Genomic DNA, 20475 nt, shown 5'->3' with positions numbered 1-20475 from the left:
GCTTGATTATTAAGAATTATTTTGAGTGACTGTGCTAAATGTTACAGCTAAAGGAAAAGGTGCTGCAGCGTCAGCAGGGCAGCTACATCCTGACGGTGGAGGCCGGCAGACAACTGCTCCTGTCAGCTGATAGCCGGGCGGAGGTGACCCTGCAGTCAGAGCTTACCGATATCCAGGAGCGATGGAAATACGCCTGCATCTGCCTAGACGAACAGAAGAAAGAGCTTACCACCTTGTTAAAGGTATGCCAGATGAATTACAGGGAGTAGAGAGGAAGCCACAGGATATATGTGTTCTGTTGGAACCCTTGTTTTCATATTTATGTATGCATATATTATGCAATATACAGGACTGGGAGAGGTGTGAGAGAGGGATTGGTGAATCATTGGAAAAACTTCGAGCCTTCAAACGGCAGCTCTCTCAGCCTCTTCCTGATCGTCATGAGGACCTGCAAGCTGAGCAGATGCGCTGCAAGGTAACAGATGTATGACACTTCTCAGTAATTTAATAAAGTGGACATTTACTAAGAAGGAAACTTCACTTCCCCTAAGATATTGCTAAAAATCAACATAGCTCTGGGAACCTTGACTTTTGATGTGTAGAATCATATCATGTGTAGAAGAAACTGAATTGATAATGTTGTTCAGGTCATGAGGTGTTGGTAAAAGTTCTGTCTGCAAGATTTACAAATTATTACTGTTGTCTCAATAACAGGACCTTGAGAATACATTTGATGGCTGGACAGGCGATCTGGCCCATCTGACTGTGCTGAGAGAGTCACTGTCTTGTTACATCAGTGCCGAGGACCTTTCTGTCCTGCAGGAGAGAATTGAGCTGCTGCATCGACAGTGGGATGAAATCTGCCACCAGGTACGGTGCAATACACAGTACCACTGCATGGCTCATTTTCTGAAAACACTCTATGCTGTTTGCAGCTACTGGAGATTTATTTTAAAATAAATTTGAATGACTTTACATTTTACTTTACGTTACTATTATATACCCTTGTTTCTGCAGTCCCTTGAGATACCAGATGGTGGCGCTGGTGTCAAACAAAATTATTACACAAAGTGATTATACCTTCAGTTTTTCTCTTATTGACTTCCATTGCTCTAAAAAAAAAGTTGGAACCTATGAATATTGTATGCACTGATCCTCAGATTACTAAAAGCTTAACTTAAAACTTAAACTACATTTAAAAAGAAGAACTTTTGTCTACATCAGTTGTAGATTACTAAAAGCTTAACTTAAAACTTTACATTTAAAAAGAAGAACTTCTGTCTACATCAGTTGCTTTGCTGTGCTAAGTTAACTTAGTGCAAGTAGAGAGAAACCTGAAACCTCAAAGTCAGTTTTTTTCACAGTTACATCCTGTGTGAAGCAAATAAAACACACACACAGGAAGTGCACAGAAGCAAACGCTCGCTGCTCGATGCAAATGAATCGATTAGGGTGCAGCAATCTCTTTGGCAATGCTTTCCTTTTGAGACTTTTTGACATGAATTTACTTTTGCTATAAGCTAACTTACATTGATTTGTTTGCAATACACTTGCTGTAAGTGTTTACACCCTGCTGTGTCTCTGCAGCTGTCTCTGCGCAGGCAGCAGGTGAGTGAGAAGTTGAATGAGTGGACTGTATTCAACGAGAAGTACAAGGAGCTCTGCGAGTGGCTCACTAACATGGAGAGCAAGGTCTCCCAGAATGGAGACATCAGTATTGAGGAGATGATCGAGAAGCTCCGCAAGGTAAGTAGAAATATGCCTGAAGGGGATCAGGCCCCCTGCACTCATCTGATGTCTGACAGATATTTTTGTCATTGTTTTTATTCACTTAAAATGTAACAGATAACGATATAGTACTTTGAAAATCCACTGTCTTACTGCTGGTTGTTTTTGAAAATGCAGCTTGATTTTGAGCCATCTTGGTGTTAGTTTTTATTTTTTACATATTTCCTGGTTTTTGAATTTTGCATATTTATCAATCTTAAGTATTTATTGGTGTGGTTAATTGCATTTCTGTAATAACAAAGTGTAGAAAATCCCATTAAGCTTCACTGATTCTGAATCTGTTTCTTTTAAGTATGTGTTTAAACCTTTTAAACTGTCATCACACACTGGCTGTATCACACTGTGTCTCAGGACTACCAGGAGGAGATCACCATGGCTGAGGAGAACAAGCTACATCTGCATCAGATGGGGGAGCGTCTGGCCAGGGCCAGTCACCAGAGCAAAGCTACTGACATCGAACAGAAACTCAGCAAAGTCAGTGACCGCTGGCAGCACCTTCTGGATCTTATTGGAGCCAGGTGAGCTGCATAAATAGTCCTGTAGTTGTTTCAGCAAATGCAGGATAAGACACAAAAAATTGCTTTGCTGTTCTTATCTCTTGCTTAAGTATCTTGCATTAGATTATACAGATAGAGTTTTATAAATTATGTTAACAGGGTGAAGAAGCTGAGAGAGACTCTGGTGGCTGTGCAGCAGCTAGATAAGAACATGATCGGCCTGCGCTCCTGGCTGGCCCACATCGAGACCGAGCTGTCTAAGCCTATCACCTATGACTCTTGTGACTTCCAGGAGATTCAGAGGAAGCTCGATCTGCAGCAGGTAGCATAATATACTGTACAGTGCTTAAAGTGTGTACAATGCTACATTATACTGTAGCTCAGTAACTTTTGGAAATACAGTACACCAGATTTATTGACACCCTACTGAATCAGCAGAGTTTCAGCTAGAATCTGATCTTGGTTACAAATCTGTAGCATTATTTGTCTCACAGTAGCAAGTTGTCCATGAAAATTCTGAATCACCACATCTAGGTTGTTACTTGGATCCAGATCATGATTTGGTGTGTGCTAGATCTTATGTGGAGGCTATTGTGCCATTTTTGCCCAAGCATTGTAGGCACTGTGTATAGAGTTAGAAGCAAAAATATTGAAATTGGCTGAACACAGTGGTGAAGAATTCTTTAAACACTTCCTTGATCTGGGTGATGATCCAGATCAGCACCAAAATACTAACTGTTCTAGCTCTCTAAAAAGTTTAATCAACATCCATTCATTGCTTTTTGAGATGTGCTGTGAACAGACCAACAAACAAAACAACAAAGAACGACATACTGACCCAAATCTGATGGAACAGCAAAATTAAGAACTCTGTTATGCATTAATGATATTTTTATGGTTCTGGCTATATTAAATCAATGAATCCAAAGACATTGTATTTATTTAGCTTTTTCCTTCTCTCCCTTTTTGTGTTTGCCTGTTTTATAATTACATACCTTCATACGTTCACATTCTATCTCTTTGTCTTGTCTTCCAGGAGCTTCAGCGTGATATAGAGAAGCACAGTACAGGAGTTGCGTCTGTACTGAATCTGTGCGAGGTTCTTCTGCATGACTGCGATGCTTGCGCCACAGATGCAGAGTGCGACTCCATCCAGCAGGCAACTCGCAGCCTCGATCGCCGCTGGAGAAGCATCTGTGCCTTGTCTATGGAGAGGAGACTCAAGTAAGAAGATGATAACTTACAGTCGTTGTTGGACATACTGTATATAAATCAATAACACAATGTTCTAATTATCTTGTGTAAACATTTCCCTACCTGAGGTAGCTTTTCACTAATATTTCCCTCTGTTAGGATTGAGGAGACGTGGCGTTTATGGCAGAAATTCCTTGATGACTTTGCACGATTTGAGGAGTGGCTGGCCACTTCAGAAAAAACTGCTGCTCTGCCCAACTCCTCTGGTGTTCTGTACACTGTTGCCAAAGAGGAACTTAAGAAATTTGAGGTACAGATATTTCAAAAGAATTCTATGTAAACTGTTATAAAGTAGGATGGCGTTCTGTCTACCAGACACAGACATATAAAGTGCATGATATATTTCAAAGCTGTCTTTCCTGAGAATGTGTCTGGATGTGTTTCTGTAGGCCTTCCAGAGGCACGTCCATGAAGGCCTGACCCAGCTGGAAATAATAAACAAGCAGTATCGCCGGCTGGCCCGAGAAGGTCGCACTGATTCTTCCTGTCGTCTGAGGGAGATGGCACAGGATGCCAACCAGCGATGGGACAACCTGCAGAAGAGGGTGGCATCCATTCTCCGCAGACTTAAGGTTCATACTTTTTCAAGTTTAATTCAAATTTCAATCTTCATATGCATTTATGAATTTTCCTCTCACTCTTTTGTTTGATCGCCTTGTTACATGTTAAATCAGCAACTATTGAAGTCACAGAGAAGGCTCTGTTGAGGTTAATAGATACAACACGTGATAAACATTTGCACACTGTTTAAGTCTTCTAACAGCAGCATCTCTGTTTCAAATGTGCAGCACTTTATTAACCAGAGAGAGGAGTTTGAAACAGCCAGAGATGGCATCTTGGTGTGGCTGACAGAGATGGACTTGCAGCTGACCAACATCGAACACTTCTCTGAGTGTGACATTCAGGCCAAAATTAAACAACTCAGGGTAAGCTTGTCACAGGTTTGCCATGACTGTTGTCTTTACAGGGAGTCAGAAGGTATTTACACGGCATATTTTGATTGAGATAGCATCTGTAACAAAGGCTGTCATATTCAGCATTACATGGATAAAATCCAATGAGAGAATCATAGAAATACCAGAAGATTTGAAACTGAGCCTCTGAAAGAAGTCTGAGAAGTTACCTGCTCTTTTTCCTTTGCTTCCATAGTCGTTCCAGCAGGAGATTTCCTTGACAACAGCCAAAATCGAGCACATCTTCCACCAAGGAGCGGCACTGATAGAGAAGAGCGAGCCTCTGGATGCTGCTGTCATAGAAGAGGAGCTGGAGGAACTGCAACGCTACTGTCAGGAAGTGTTTGGTCGAGTGGAGCGCTACTACAAAAAACTCATTCGACTTCCTGTAAGACCCGAGATTAAGAACATCAGAAAGATTTTTCAAAAGATTTTTCTGTGACTACACGTGAATATAAATGTAATCTTTTCAGCACACACATTCCCAGTACATTAACTTTTCTTTTATCTTTAGCTTGCAGAGGATGATACTGAAGTGTCATTTTCGGACCGAGACCTGGACCTGGACGAGGCTGCTGATTTGTCCAGCCTGCCATGGAGTGAGCGTTTGGGTGATGGCCTCCTGTCACCTCTGCCCTCCTCTGGCCGCTCAGCCTCCCTGACAGCCCAGCTCCGGGCTGAGCGCTCGGGCAGGGACACCCCAGCCAGTGTGGACTCCATCCCTCTGGAGTGGGACCACGACTACGACCTGAGTCGTGGACTAGAAAGCGCCAGCAGGGCCCTGAGAGAGCAGCAGAGCGAGGAGGACTTCCTCCAGCAGCCTGCCTCAACCTTGTCAGGTTAGTTTCCAAAGCACACAATATTCTGCTTAAACTGAAAGTGATTTTTCAGACCTGTGGAAAAATTTAATTTGTAACAGTAGCAAATATGCCAATAAACATTCCCAGATAATTGTTTTCGAGATACAAAAGCAGTTAAAAAAAGAGTTATGTTCACATGAGCATGACACCAAATACCATCTTGTGACATGTTCAGTGGCTGAACTCTGACTTACAGAAGCCACAAAATGAAAGGCAAACTAGTGGTCACATAAAGTTAAAAACAGCAAGTGAATTACCAAAACTGATGAGTTCATGGAGTCCAAGGATGTAATGCCCACTGCTGAATGTGTGTACTGTATAATGTTTCTTCCAGATGTAGTGATTCCAGAGAGCCCTGAGGCCTATGTTAAACTAACAGAACAAACACTGAGGTCTTCCACTGGTAGGCAACAGCAGACCCCAGCATGCTAGTGTTTGGGGCCAGAAATTACAGCCACACTTTGAATGATCCCACACTTGTAGCTTGTTCACTGGTTTGAACTTTGGTTTGTGTTGGTTTCCTCTCTTATACACACTTTGGGCACAGGCTGTAACAAACGGCATCACTTTCTAACGCCGGGGGTCAGGGTTCATTCCATTTTCATTTCTTCTGAACGCTGGATTTGCTTTGTTCTCTAATTCGGCAGAGATGAAATGGAATTCAGCCTAACCCTTATTTCTTACTTTTGTTTTGACTTGTGCTGTGTAGCTAACCTCCTTGGATTTAGTGTTGTGCACTTTGTGTTTCAGAAAAGCATGTTGTTTCACTGTCACATTGAACAAGTCTGAGCTCTGAACTTCTTGCTGAAGGGATTGCACATTTTTTAAAGTAAATAGTTTGCTCACACAGAGGCACATTGCAGAAGGAAAATGCTTTTTAATGCTCTATTTCAGATGAAGAATGTGACTCTTGATGCAAGCAGGACAGGAGATCAATGCCATGAGGCTGTTTTGTCACAGAGTAGAAAGTGGAAATGCAGCAACAGTCACATATCAAACTACGACCGGCACCATAAGTGACAAGTGGTTGAGATAACCTGTCTGCATGCCTTAGTTTTTCAACTAATTTTTCCATTCTATGTCTTGTGTTTCTCTGTCTGAATGGGGTCTTACCTCTTCGTGGGTTGTGAGGCGTATTTCAAATAACCATTATCCTCAAATACGTAATCATACATGACCAGTTGATGTTGTGTCAACAGGGGAGGTCGCCTCTACAGACCATTTCCACCTGCAGCAAACGGACAGCAGCCGCAGCCGCACTCCCACAAGCGCAGAGCAGGATGCCTCGTACATGGGATACGTATGTGTCACTCCTACAGTTAAATAGTGATAGTTTTTTTTTGCACTGAATTGTACATACAATCATACTTAATTCTACTTTGTCATTTACATGCAGTTTAACAGAACACTCTGGCATAAGACTATAAAAAACAAATGTTTACTTATGTTTGTAAAATATGTCCAGTCATGTTTTTATAGCTTACCCACAGTCACCAGTGTTACTTTTACCTTTAGTGCAGTGCTTAGTTATTCTAAATGGTTAGTGCTCTGGTTGCACTCTACATACTGACACCCGTAACCTGACATACATCTGTCCTGTACTGCAGATGCGACTTTTGGGTGAGTGCCGTGGCAGTATTGACACAGTGAAGAGGATGGGCTTTGAGCTGAAGGAGGAGGAAGACACGGTGTCTGGACTGGCAGATCCCAGTAGCTCAGAGTCCCAGACATCAGGTAATATTACATCACCACTCATCCTGCGTGCATATATCCTACATTAGCATGCTTTAAAATGAATGTACATGAAAGGAAGAGGTTAAAATCTGTAAATGTTGCTAAGCTTTTATCCATTGCATTTTTCTGTAGCATGTTGTCTTTCACACCAGTCCCTTCACACTCTGCCCCATAGGAGTCATTGAACGCTGGGAGCTGCTGCAGGCTCAGGACCTCAGCAAAGAGATCCGCACAAAGCAGAGTCAACAGCAGTGGCAGCAGCTGAACTCCGACCTGAACAATGTTTGGATGTGGCTGGGAGAGGCGGCAGATGAACTGGAGCAGCAGCGGAGACTGGACCTCAGCACAGACATCCACACAATAGAGCTACGCATCAAAAAGCTCAAGGTACTTTACTGTTGTTTTTGGTAATACCTTTGGATAATATATCTTTAAAAAAGGTCAAAGTGTCATAGTAGTGTAGTTCTCAGAAACTGAGAGAACAAATCAGCCTCACAGCCTCCGCACATGCTATTATCAGCACATTGTTTTAGGTGGATTTAAAAGGGGTTTTACAGTCATTTACATCTCCTCATTCTACAGTGACATTTATGCAACTGATTACAAAATGATGAAGGGGTTAACATACTATAGCAACTGGATGCCTCAGATCAGCTTTCTTATTTTACACAATTGAGAAGTCCCCGTAATCGTTCCTTGTATTGTTGATAAAAATGACATTTCTTTCTTCATATGTTGCTTTGGATGAGTTCATTCTTTAATTGTAAAATGTAAACGTTGCTCTGTAGGAGCTGCAGAAGGCGTATGATAGGCGCAAGGCTATCGTGCTGTCCATCAACCTGTGCAGTGGTGAGTTTGTGCAGTCGGACACAGAGGAGTCACGAGAGCTGCAGGCCAAACTGAAAGACATGAACAACCACTGGGACAAACTAGGCAGCTCACTGGAGGAGTGGAGGTCTTCACTACAGGAAGCCCTCATGCAGTGTCAAGTAAGTGCCAGTCATTCTCTTAAGACAGGAGCTTTCAGTTCAGTTGTCTTGTTTAGACAAAACATTCGATCTGTTATTGTGAAATTTCTCACACATCTGATCAACAGGACTTCCATGAGATGAGCCACGGTCTGCTGCTCTGGTTGGAAAACATCGACCGCAGGAGGAATGAGGTGGTTCCCATTGACCCCATCCAGGACAGTGACACACTCCACGAGCATCATAAAACACTTATGGTATAGAACTGTTGCCTTATTGATTAGATCAGTATGATTACTTCAGTACAGGAATATACATCCCGATTAAACACAAACGAGGACTATGAATATTTCTGTTGCTTTTCTTATTTTTGAATATATCTTTTGAATCCACAGCAAATCCGTCAAGAGCTTCTGGACTCCCAGCTCAAAGTTGCCTCACTACAAGACATGTCCCTCCAGTTGCTGGTCAACTCTCAGGGCAGCGACTGCCTGGAGGCCAAGGAGAAGGTTCATGTCATAGGAAACCGACTCAAACTGCTACTAAAAGAAGTAACCAGAGACCTCAGAGAGCTCGCCAGGATCCTGGACATCACAAGCAGTCAACAGGTAGATCTTCACTTACAGTGTTACTGTGTCCACCTGCAAAACCATCCAGTATCCAGTTTGGTATTTTAGGATTGTGCCCAGTGTAATTTTTAGTTAATTAGTTAATTAGTCAACATCAGCTTATTTTTACTATTAATTTGCTAGAATGACTGGTGTGTTGCATTGTGAGATGTGGGGTAAACAGAGGGCTACTGTTCTTATGGGTGGATGAAAGTAGTGTTGTTGACAGTGTTCCGATCAAATTGTCAAAACGTGACTAATTCAGCTAAGAATAATTTGATTTAAATTAAGTGGATGATATTATTAACCTGTGATTCATTTATTATGCTTTATTTTAGTAGCACCGTTAAAACAGTGTGGTTCAGAACAAGCCACAGTGGACTCAGTTTGTATGCGATGCCAGGATTAGATGTTATGAGACGTAAACGTTTTGAAACAAACTGTAAAACTGATAGCTTTGTCTTCCATCAGGGAGCCAGATATTGGTGATGGAATCTGACACACAGGTTGTTATTTACATACCACTGCCTGACATGTCTCATTTTATCACTCCTGCTTTTCTTTATCTTTGTCTGAACATTTCCTGTGATAGGATCTGTCTTCTTGGTCGTCTGCTGATGAGTTGGACACATCCGGCTCCCTCAGTCCTGTATCAGGCCGGAGCACACCGAGTCGGCGACGATCGGTAATGTTTACACCTGCTTGCACATGGTGCTCTGTGAGAAGCCAGGTGCTTGGTAACCCCTCTGAGGCACTGCATACAGTCACTTGTGCCCTAAATGCCCCAGTGAAGGCCAGAGTCACCCCTGTGATCCCAAGATCTCCTCACACATTTCTATACCTCCACAACCTGTTTACAATCCCTTCCTCTGAATTATTTTCTTAGCCTTTTACTCTTGCATGCTGTCTGTTCATAGAACATATTCTGCTAGAGAGAGGGGAGTCATTCCTCTCTAACGTCTGTCTCTCTCTTCCTTCTTCTTGGGAGACTTTACAGTCCTAACCCACAGTAGCTGTCACCTTTCATCTTCCAGTATCTGCAAACTGAACTATCCTATCTTACAAATCTCTCCTTCCAATAGATGTTCCTCTAAATATCTTCTCAATCTAGTTATGTTTTTCTCAGGAGTGCTGGCTATAATGAACAAGTGTGATTTTTCTGGAGTTAGCATGATGTCAGCATGAATATTATTAGTCATGTATCTAAAGATCAGTTCAAATGAGCATGTCACTGCTTATGTTACTAAATGTCACAGAGATTCATGCATCACACTGCAGAATTTATAGCTTCCTATTTGTTGTGCTCACAAGCTGAAGCACTTCAAAGTAGTCATTCCAGAGTAGCCAGATCCTTTATAGTCACTGGTTACAAACTGTCACCTTCACATATGATTTTGTTGCTGCTCTTCTTTCATTTTGGGATTTCTTTTCATCAGTAGCTTTGTCTTGATTTGCCTGGACTGAAACATTCTTTCTTTCTTTTACCCCCCCCCTGTTCATTGCAAACAGCAACGGGGCAAATGTAGTCTGCCACAGCCTGGACCCTCTGTGAGCAGTCCACACCACAGGTACCTTTCTGTTGGTTTCTAGCACACCCAGAAGATAATGGAACTCATCAGCCCATGATGCACTTGGAGGCTGATTCATGCTTTCTAGTCCTCCTGGGCTCTTAAACAGCAGCCGTTTTTTAAAAAGTCAAACAAGCCCAATGTCAGTTTTTAATGCTTGTGCCAGATTAGGAGCTCATGACAGTGAATTCCATCATCTTCTGTAAGTCTAGACGCTCTGTGTAGGCTAGGTGGTGAGGTGAGCGGCAGCCCACATATCCTTGTTATGAGTTTCACAAGGAATAGTGCAAGGCCTCTTCTCCACCAATGTACTTGGCTGCTTATTATCGCTAACCAGAGGGCATTTCTTTCATATAACACAAATATTTCTCGACATCTAACAGCCCGTCCCTGCTACTGAGCACATGTACTCCTTTTTTTCACAAATTGCCAAGCCAGTAAATGTCTGCAATGAACAATGCAAAGGCTGCAGTTTCTCTCTCTCTCTCTCTTTTGTGTGACATTTTCTCTTCTGCTGCTGCTGCTGTCTCACAAACTGTCCACCATGTTCCCCTCCTCAGCCTGTCATCTGTGAGTCTTGCCTCTCAGGTCTCCATTTGTGAAGTGATAAAGGGGCACTTTTGGTAACAGCATACGACAGCCTTAGTGTGAATCGTGCATCACTGTTGTCCATGCCTTCCTTGGGGCAGGAGAGTTTTGCAGGGGTTCCCTGATAACCTAGTGGTTAGGGTGCAGTGCTTTGGCAGCTGTGGCCCGGGTTTGAATCAGGGTTGTGTCAGGAAAGGTATCCGGCGTAAAACAGGTGCCAAATTTCAACATGCAAATTGTTAGTGTGATGATTCACTTTGGTGACCCCTAACAGGAAAAAGCCAAAAGTGACCTTCATTATATTTAGAGAGTTCTGCAGGTGTGTTTTCTCCTAATTTAAAGAAATAAAGCCATTATTTTTTTCATAGTAAGTACATAAGTGAGTTAATTCCCTTTTAAGTGACAAAGGCTTCTGTCCTTTGAGGCTACAACAGGGGGGATGGTGACCTTCAATAATACAGTTAAATTTCTAGCGAGAAGCATTGAGCGACTGCTCTGGACAGAACCAAGCTAGCTGCTTTTCCCTGCTTCCAGTTTTCATACTAAGCTAGAGCCTTCTCATTTAACTCTCACCAAGAAAGTAAACTGGTGTATTTTCCAAACCACTCCTTTAAAAAAAAAAGCTTATCTTAACTATCTTGTCAGGAAGCTGTTTCTGGTGGCTATACTCATTTCGCCTTGGCCTGCTTTGCATTTTTCAACAGAATACAAATTTTCAAACGGTGCTTTCAAGAAATATCTGGGTATCAGCTGATGCTTGCAGCATGCATTTTGTCTCTTATCCTGACTTCTCTTTGCACAGGAATGCAAGCTCACATATTACATGTGTTTCTTTGGTGCAGGATTGTATGTACAGTATGCTTCCAGAGTGGTTTGTGACTGTGTTTGTAGTTGTTTATCCACCCAGCCTCGGTCAGCATGTAGAACACAACGCCATACAGTGTCCCAGCGTTGCTTTGTTGTCTCTCAAATGCAGCATGGTTCTTACATTAAAACACTGCCATGCAGTTTCCTCTCGTTGAGTTAAGATCCTGTTTGGACTGAAAACTGGTAGAAGACACCAACTAAAAGTGTAAAGAGAGGGATATTTGATTATAATGTAGCTCAAATGAAGCTGTTCGTTTTTGTGAACACCAAAGATTAAGAAAAAACGTGACACGTTTTAAGGTCGCTGTTGTGATGATGTGATTATACAGCTCTGAAATTAGGGGTTCTCATGAGAAAGCAGACAGCAAGATATTGAATGTTCTTATTGACTGATGGGAGCGAATAAACCTGAATTTGTGTTATGTTGTGAATGCATGTGTGTGAGCAGGTCTCGCAGCGACGCTGGATCCGCTTCCTTCCCTTCTGATCTGGAGGCGTCTGCAGCTCGTCGGTCATCATTTCTGCGGCGTGTCCTCTGGGTGGCGTTGCCTTTCCAGCTCTTCCTGCTCCTGTTAGTGATCTTTGCCTTCCTGCTGCCATTGTCTGAGGAGGACTTCTGTGCTCAGACCAACAACTTTGCTCATTCCTTCTACCCAATGCTCAGCTACACAAATGGACCACCTCCAGTGTAGGCTGGCTGTTAGGGCCTTTCATTTCAGTATTGTATCAGTCTAACCTTAAAAGGTCTATCATGTTGCGAGCAAAGACTAATCTTGGTCATCCTTTTGTGTGGCAGAAAAACAACTGCCATCTACAGTTAATATCTTCTTGTGTAGCACATAGGATCAAGCATCTCACTATGTTACCCTGTGTAATGCTGTGCAGATTAAGCAGCATCAGAAACTGCTGGATGAACTGTTCACTCAGTGGCATGTACATGTTGTATTGCTCTGAAGAGAACTGTCAGTGGATACCACCAAAGGTAAATGCTGAACTTTAGCTTGTGAATTTGCTTGTAACACAAAAAAAAATCACTTAATATATCTCACATTGCAATTATTTTTTTACCTGTATTTTGTCAAAGTGCCCATTTTAACTTGAATTACCTTGATTCATGTAAAAATCATTTAAGCCAAGATTCGTGTTTTAATATCAGACACAATTCAGAAGTTTAACCTTTAGCATCAGCCTCCATAGTGTTTATACATTTTTTATTTTTTCAAAATATGAAATATAGCTGTAAGATTGAGAATTATGGCATATAGAACAAATGTATATTTTGTATGGCTATCAGTTCAGTATCAAATGTATAACAGTCCAGGATTATTAAACCTGTATATAATGGTAAAGATATTACATATGAAAAATGTGTGTATATGCAACAACCGTCAGAAATAATGAATGCCAAATCCTCACTTTGATACTTGTCTTTTTATTTGATTTTATTTATGTGATTGCACATTTCTGATATTTTTCAGTGAATTACTGGCTAATCTTATTTATACTAAGCTTCCCCTGAAACACAATTAGATGAACATGGTTGTTGAGAGATTATTTCATACTGTAAAAGGTCTGTTTGTAGATACTTTTTAGACAACAGTAACATCCCTTTAAGTGCAGTTTGACATAAGTAGGTTATAATGTATGAATCCAGGTTTTTTTTAAAGGGGAACTGCGTCCTCTGGACAAGCAGACCCAGAGCAAGAAACATCCAAGGTGGAGCTGTCAGGAAGGTCACAGACCGGAGGGAGAGGAGGTCTCTGGTGAATAGGACAGTGCCAGGGCATATCCACATGATGATGATGGTGATGATGACTGTGAAGAAGGCTCTCCAGTAAACTGATGATTTCATAGTTTGGCAGAGTCAGGTCTGTGGCATCCAGACCAAGCATCTGGGAAACAAGAGTCCGGAAATCCAGCAGCTAAAAATGGAGTGAAAAGCAAATCTGAGCTCATGGATAAAGACATAAACCATAATTGAACTGCAATGAAGAGTTACCCCACAATTTGATTTCCCCAGAACATCTGAATTGATTGGACTGGGTTTGATTGTATCAGTTTATTCACAGACCACCCTTATTTTCATCTATCGGAAAGACATTTCAACCCTCTCATCAAACCAGTTATAGTAGAGTAGGATATATAACTAGATGGAAAAAAAAAACATTTAGAATTTAAGCACCGTATAACATCAAATGACTTCTGTTTCTCCTTTAACGCTGAGGAGTAACACCTCTCACGTTCACCTGTCCCTTACCTCGTGCTCCCTCTCAGACAGCTGAGCCAAGCTCTGTCTGAGTTGTTGCTGCTCCTCTCTGGTCTTCTGCTCTTGGTTCTGTAGGTCTGCGCTCACTGTACTCAGCTTCTTCTCCACCTTGGCCTTCCCCTTCACCAGCTGATCCAGCCTCTTGTCCTGCTCCTGCATGGTCTGACTCTGTTCCATGACTTTCAACTTGGCACGTCACACAGAGGCGTTTAATGAATCAACTGTTATTCAATGATTTTATTAAGGACATAATGCTGACTTGTTCCTCTTATACTGTGATAGTTAAAAATACAGATGGTTGATTTCTGGACCAAACCGCTTTACATAATTAGAAAATATTTCCATCTACTTGTCCCCAAAAATAAATAGAAATACATCAAATGTTATGAGGTGAAAATGCCTCTGGATCGACTTTGGGTCAGAACCCTTCTCCCCTCTACCTTGAGTTCATTAGTGTGAGAGAGCTGGGCCTTGAGCTCAGTGTTGGACATCTTTGTGGCTCTCAGCTCGCCTTGCAGGCGCTCCAGTTTTTTCTGCAGCCTCCTGGTCTCCAGATGAACATCGTCTCGTTCCACAGCCAGTGCTGATCGGCTCCTCTTCTCCTCTTCCAGCTCTGAAAGCTTCTTCCTCAGGAGCTGGATGTGGAGCCCTTTGCTCTCTAGCTGGTCCTTCTGTGACTTTAACTAGGGACAGGAATATTTTGATTACAGTTGCTTCATTGGTCATGTCACCAAACAGCAGTTTTGCATCTGGGCTTTTAGAGAAGGAGAACTTTTCTAAGATATTAATTTCTCCAGGAATACAAGGCCACTAGTGTGTGTGTTGGCTACCTTTCGCTGTAGACCGTAGGTCAGACTTTTGCTCTCCACTAAAGCAGTTCCTTCTTGTTTGACAAGTTGTTCTGCGCGTGCCAGGATGAGTTTGAGCCTCATGTCAAAGCCTAGATCCACAGCAATACTGTCGACTTTCATTGTCTCTGAGAGCTGCTCCAGGAACTCCTCATACTGTGAAAACAAGCATTAAGTAGTCAGAGATATTTGTGACCAAGAACTTCAATGAATAATTATGTCATTTAAATTCCTTTATTGCACATTTACTGTACCTGCTATTGTAATTTCTTTTCCCCTCTTAGTATGACTACTCACATGATGTTTGCTTTGTCGGAGCCCATCAAGATGCATGTCCGCTGTCAACAGCTCGTTCTCCAGACCTTGCAGTCCCTCCCTGAGGTCTTGGACTTGCTGCTCTGCAAGCTGAGCCCTCTGTAGTGTGCCATGCTGGAGCTCTGTCTGCTTACTCAGCTCCTCGGAGACATGACACAGCCTGGCCTCCATCTCTGTCATGGTCTGCAGAGTCAGCTGCAGACCAATCACAAAGACCACTTCCAAAATATGTAGGAAGGATGCTAGCATTTATTTTAGAGCAGAAGTAAGATTTAATGCAGAGATACATGTGGGGTTCAGTAATGGAAAGTAACTAAATGCATTTTCTGAAGGAGTGTACTTAAATTCATATTTTAGGTACATGTAGCTAAGTATTTAATTTCACTATATACCTTTTGCTCAGTTTTCTGATAGATGTAAACATGCTAAATAAAATATAAGAGATTGTTGTACAAGAAATTTAAACCAACTACTAATGAATAAAATGAGTAAAATTAGCTCTACCACAATAACAAAATATATACATTAAAAAAAAATCCAGAGGCGTAATATATTATAAGTTACTGTAACATTGTTGGACATTTTGCCTCCTATTTACTTTTATACTTTAAGTATGTTTTCTCATATTTTTACAAAGATTTTGAAGGCTTTTTGTAACAGAATAATAGAGAAATGCTGACAATATAAAATACAGTTAAAATAATTTATGCTAAAACAAATGTATACATTTCAGCAATTGTATAGTTACTGAAAGCTCTATTGAATGAGTATACAAAGAGTTACAAATTAGGCCATGACTTTTTAAAACTTCTTACTTTGTAAGAGCAAAATTCAATAAATAAAGAACAACTTTATTTTGAGACCAAATCCCAAAACTGAAATATACTGGTCCCACAATTAGAAGTGTTTGTGCAGTTTTTACCATTTATGATTATTGTTTTTCTCTGTGTCAGCAGGATGTGTTGTGTCAGAAATCCTCACTGTGATTCCTCACCTTATCCAGTTTTTGTAAAATTACTTCCTCGGTGGGCAGGATAATGTTTTCCGATTTCCCCTGCAGCAGACCTGCCACCTTTTTTAGGAATATTTCTCTTTTCTCTTCGGCAGCCTGGGTCTCTCCTTGGCTGGCTTGGAGCTTTCTTTCAAGCTCCTCCACCTGTTTCTCCAAACAGTTTGACTCTTGTCTAGCTGCCTCTATCACTCTCTTACTGGCCTCAAGTCTCTCTGTTAGGGTCTGCGTCTCCATTTCAACACTCCTCCTTCCCATCATCAGGCCATCTAGCTCCTGAAAAAGAAAGAAACACCACAAAGGCTGTTGTCAGATATTATAATATAGTACCATGTCTTGGAGGAAACATCCGAAATTGTATCATGCGGAACTCAGTCGTAAGACTGGCCTCTGAATTTTTTATGAGAAGTTTGGTTTTATCAACATGACGAACTTTACATTCTACAGTTAAAAACATACATGTGATAATGGGCATTTTATAGGCTTGTTCCCACGTTTATTTACTCAAATAATTTAATTTGGCTACTACTAAATCAACAAAAGCAATTAATTAATCAATGAAAAATCTAATAACCCACCACAATTTTATTCCTTGCAGCATAGAGAAGGCTGTGTGTGCATATAGACTTAATTTTGGGAAATATAACTTGAAGAACAGTATAATAAGTAAATGTAAATGAAAAAAACATTCTGGAGACTTTTCTTTTGGTGTCTGGCCAGGATTTTCTAATGGGTGTATTGTAAACTGGCTGTAATATAAATATAAGTTACGAGAGTTTAAAAGTACCACTTTGAGTGAATCGAGTGCTGCGACACTGCTCGCAGCCTTCCTCCTCTCTCGGTCCAGCTCAGCCACCAGCCTCAGGACTGTCTCTCTGCTGGCTCTGCACTCCACCTCACAGGACTTTACACTCTGCTCCAGAACAGCAATTCTCATCTTCAGCCTCTCCTTCTCATTAGACTGGTCCATCTAATGAATTGTATTTAAAAGCTATTTTGAATATTATAGTGAGAACACACATTTACGTGTATTAGAATGCTGAAAAAGTCAAATCCGATTAAAAAGGTGCCAACATAAGGTGCAAATTATTTCTTGCCCACAACAAATGTCCACCTTACAAAGAGGTAAAATTAATCTTTGCTGTGTCTACATACCTCATCTGAGTTTTCCATAACTTCCATAATTGGATGTGTTGCAGGGGGACAGAATGTACAGTTGACGCTTGTTTCTGTTTTTGAGAAGTCTCCTGGCAACACCAAACACAGGCTACACCAGGCTTGACCAGCAGGGAGAACTCCTGACATCGAGAGACTTGATCAGTTAGGGAAAAAATTGATCTTTGGATGCACATGTAATTTATATACAGGTTGAGAAAATATATAAAACATAGCCAAATAAATAATATAAAAACTAAATCTAAGATCAAAAGCATGACAGATGAAGATGCATGTGAAGATCAATCCAGTGTATTTAAGTGCCCTGAGTTTAGAGTTTCAGGTAGTTCTTCCTCTGGCACGTCACATGTCACTGACTGGAATCATTTACACATTCACTATGAAGCTTACAATATAGGGATTCCTTGTAGAGTCGATGAGATCTAGCTATCAATCTAACCAGAGTGCTTTTTCCCTCTCAGATTATTTTATTTGAGGGTTGTAATGGCTTAAACTAGCTAGCATGTTATTGCTTCAACTTCTAGGCGCCTGCCGCTAGTTGTTTGGAGCATAAATTACCCTTTAATATTATGTTATACCTAACAGGACATAAGAGGCAACAAAGCTTTATTAACAAACAACAAACATGCCTCCTTACTTTTAGAATGTAACAGTTATGAGGAGGAAAGAAAAGAGTTAATAACAGCATTAAACAAAATAAAGTGTTTCAATAGAAAACCTACTTGGTAATGCAGGAAAAAGCATAAAACAGCAAAGAGAATTTTGTTTTGTTGGGTTTTGTCTTGTTTTGTTTTGCCCTGCCAATCTACTGCTCCACACTCCAGTCGGTAGGTGGCGGTAATGCACCTCTACGTTGGTTTGCTAACCCTCTGTCAAAGCAAGAAGAAGAAGAACAACAAACACGCCTTTTTGGTCTGTCATGCAGTAAATACTAAGTTCATAATTATATTTGAGCATAACAGTCAGTGCAACCGACAATTGTGAATGATTGTCAATATCGATTTGTTTTGAATCGCTTCTTTTTCATTTACCGGTAAGCTAACTAACGACTAACAGTCAATCAGCTAGCTAACTAGCTACACAGTGATTGGTAGTAGCATGTTAGCCACTTATGTTGATGTATATTTAAAGTTAGCACCAGGTACTGTGTTGTACTCTGTCTTTTTTCATGTTTGAAACTCACAGGTTATTTGGGGTGGATAAAACGTAGCTAGCTTACTAATGAGAATATGAATAGCCATTATGCTTAAGATAAGTTTTGCTTGTTTTGGTGCCCACTTGTCATATAATTTCAGCTAAGAATTGATTCAGTGGATTCAGCTAACATGCTTAGATAAAATAATTTAGGTGTAACATTAGTGGAAACCTGTGTGCACATTGGGGGTGGTTCACAATGTTAAATTAAAGCATAACATCATGATGCATCTCTTGAAGGAGAACTAATAACTGTGTTGTTGCTCACCTGTACAGGTGTCTATGTGAGAAGATGCTTCTCCGGACGTTGTGGTCCAGACTGGGAGCTCAGCGGCTTGTAGAGAGGAAAGTCAGCATCTGTGTCTCGGCCAGTCTCTCCCGCTCTGTGCAGTGGCACAAATATGAATCGAAACCAAGGACACTCTCAACATGGTCCAGCCCAGGGATCTTTACAAGGACGTGCTGTTTAAGAACCCAACAGCAGATGCGTATAAGACATGTTCTGCCTGCTTTAAGTGGTGTTAAAAGTATTGGCATCACTTTAAGTGATCCTAGGATAGTGACTAAATGTACAGGTGTGCAGAAGTGTTTTTATTCGTCAGACCTTGTGAACTCCGTGTTAAAATCAACTTTAAAACCAGTAGTGGTACCTGGAAAAAGAATTCCTAAAGGACCGAGAACTAAACAACCTTCAAGAGCCAACCAGCCTTTGCCAAATGAGGGCAAGGTGATTCAGCTAGTACCCCAACCAGTGGCTGATCCTTTTAAGTGTTTTTGCTTCAGTGATGAATCCAACTGTGTGTTTTCTCTGTAGGATATGATGCAGTGTATTGCCTTTGCAACAGCAGATCAGTATCATTTGCCAGCACTTTGCCATGACTTGATAGGCCAGGGCTTCCATCAGGTAGCTTTACCAAGAGGTATGACTCAATATTACACATAGGTTACAACTTTGCAGGGAGTTAATTGCGAAGTGCACTGTTTGAAGTAACAGATTCTGTGATAATCATGTTTTAATTTCAGATGCCTCAAATGTGCTGGTGATAAGCACAGACATGGCTGCAAAACCAGATGACAATGCATTAATGTTCTTCTTCAGGTATAAAGTACTCCATTTTCAAAGTGCTTTGTTTTAGGCTTTGTCTTGAATATAAATTGTCTAATGCTAAAATGTTTAAAGGGATTACTTAGTTTCTAGTGGTTTTATTTTGATAGGACTGAGTATTGACTCAGTATTTTTTGGGTACTGACAGAAATGTTGCCCTAGAATCCACTGTCAGAAACTGCCAACTTTTGAAATTAGACTTAAATTGTTTGGTCAAATTATTCTTTGGTCAAATATTTATTGATTAAAATCATAACTTTTTAAAGTTTAGAAGTGTTTTATCTATAGGCAACGTTCTTGTTTGACTACTTGAGTTATCACTACATTCGACATTGATGCACTCAGTCTGGCATTTTTTTCTTCAGAGGGGAAAAAGGTTTTAGCAAACGATGTTTTTATTTAAGTACTGAATGTTTTTTTTTGTTTTTTTTTTAATTGGTGCTAAAGCTCAAATATTGGGTTTACAAAATAAAAAGTCCTAGCTGTTATGTTTGTTTGATTTTGGTAAATCATGACTTTCCCAAACTGAATTTTCAGAGAGGGCTCTGTCATTTTCTGGAATGTTGAGGAGAAAACGGTAAACATAACTCTATATATTTTATTAATTTTAATTCTTGTTTACTTCTTGACTGTAGCATATACCTAAGACAATATAATTTGTTTCACCAATTTTACAGATGAAAAGGGTGATGAGGATATTGGAACATCATGAAATCCAGCCTTATGAAGTAGCACTAGTCCATTGGGAAAATGAAGAGATTAACTACACTGTTGGAGAGTATGTTCTTCTCCATCCATCATTTGATTTGTTTGTAGTTTCAGACTTTTGTACCTTGTGTAAAATTTAAATAATTTATCCCTCAGGGGAAATACAAAG

At 40.7% G+C, this 20475-nt stretch overlaps 3 protein-coding genes across 7 annotated transcripts in view; 2 read left to right on the top strand and 1 right to left on the bottom strand.

Annotated features, from left to right (window-relative positions):
- syne1b (spectrin repeat containing, nuclear envelope 1b) overlaps nucleotides 1-12716 on the top strand; it is a 71092-nt gene extending 58376 nt beyond the window's left edge. Inside the window, 22 exon segments of the mRNA XM_020607942.1 lie at nucleotides 48-242; nucleotides 350-475; nucleotides 715-870; nucleotides 1588-1746; nucleotides 2140-2306; nucleotides 2445-2607; nucleotides 3322-3509; nucleotides 3639-3789; nucleotides 3929-4111; nucleotides 4328-4465; nucleotides 4689-4880; nucleotides 5007-5331; nucleotides 5687-5755; nucleotides 6552-6652; nucleotides 6960-7086; nucleotides 7262-7473; nucleotides 7875-8075; nucleotides 8183-8311; nucleotides 8450-8662; nucleotides 9255-9347; nucleotides 10172-10230; nucleotides 12134-12716. Of these exon segments, the coding sequence (XP_020463598.1) occupies nucleotides 48-242; nucleotides 350-475; nucleotides 715-870; nucleotides 1588-1746; nucleotides 2140-2306; nucleotides 2445-2607; nucleotides 3322-3509; nucleotides 3639-3789; nucleotides 3929-4111; nucleotides 4328-4465; nucleotides 4689-4880; nucleotides 5007-5331; nucleotides 5687-5755; nucleotides 6552-6652; nucleotides 6960-7086; nucleotides 7262-7473; nucleotides 7875-8075; nucleotides 8183-8311; nucleotides 8450-8662; nucleotides 9255-9347; nucleotides 10172-10230; nucleotides 12134-12377 (3591 nt within the window). The 3' untranslated portion in view covers nucleotides 12378-12716.
- Nucleotides 12717-13106: 390 nt separating this feature from the next.
- Nucleotides 13107-18092, bottom strand: ccdc170 (coiled-coil domain containing 170). Of its 2 annotated transcripts, none has more exons than XM_020607923.1 (9): nucleotides 18022-18092; nucleotides 17279-17421; nucleotides 16911-17114; nucleotides 16109-16399; nucleotides 15097-15309; nucleotides 14782-14955; nucleotides 14392-14634; nucleotides 13943-14137; nucleotides 13107-13607 (listed from the first exon to the last, which is right to left on the bottom strand). In XM_020607923.1, exons 3-9 carry the CDS (start codon nucleotides 17091-17093, stop codon nucleotides 13347-13349), a joined length of 1560 nt encoding a protein of 519 aa, XP_020463579.1. In that variant the 5' UTR covers nucleotides 17094-17114; nucleotides 17279-17421; nucleotides 18022-18092; the 3' UTR covers nucleotides 13107-13346. The 2 variants fall into 2 exon arrangements, with proteins under 2 accessions (XP_020463579.1, XP_020463578.1); XM_020607922.1 differs by having other exon boundaries at nucleotides 16911-17093; nucleotides 18022-18086.
- A 42-nt stretch (nucleotides 18093-18134) lies between these two features.
- Nucleotides 18135-20475, top strand: part of rmnd1 (required for meiotic nuclear division 1 homolog) — a 4506-nt gene continuing 2165 nt past the window's right edge. For 2 of the 4 annotated variants that reach the window (XR_002275522.1, XM_020607924.1), the window contains exons 1-7: nucleotides 18220-18332; nucleotides 18770-19220; nucleotides 19308-19413; nucleotides 19517-19592; nucleotides 20136-20175; nucleotides 20276-20376; nucleotides 20463-20475. The exon at nucleotides 20463-20475 is cut by the window's right edge and continues 85 nt beyond it. Coding sequence is in view for 3 of the 4 variants with exons in the window: in XM_020607924.1 (XP_020463580.1) it covers nucleotides 18786-19220; nucleotides 19308-19413; nucleotides 19517-19592; nucleotides 20136-20175; nucleotides 20276-20376; nucleotides 20463-20475 (771 nt within the window). In the remaining variant the exon portion in view is untranslated. The other 2 variants (XM_020607925.1, XM_020607926.1) reach the window with 2 other exon arrangements.

This window comes from Monopterus albus, unplaced genomic scaffold (genome assembly GCF_001952655.1).
Source record: "Monopterus albus unplaced genomic scaffold, M_albus_1.0 scaffold90.1, whole genome shotgun sequence".
Taxonomy (NCBI): domain Eukaryota; kingdom Metazoa; phylum Chordata; class Actinopteri; order Synbranchiformes; family Synbranchidae; genus Monopterus; species Monopterus albus.
This window is presented reverse-complemented; position numbering and strand designations above follow the sequence as displayed.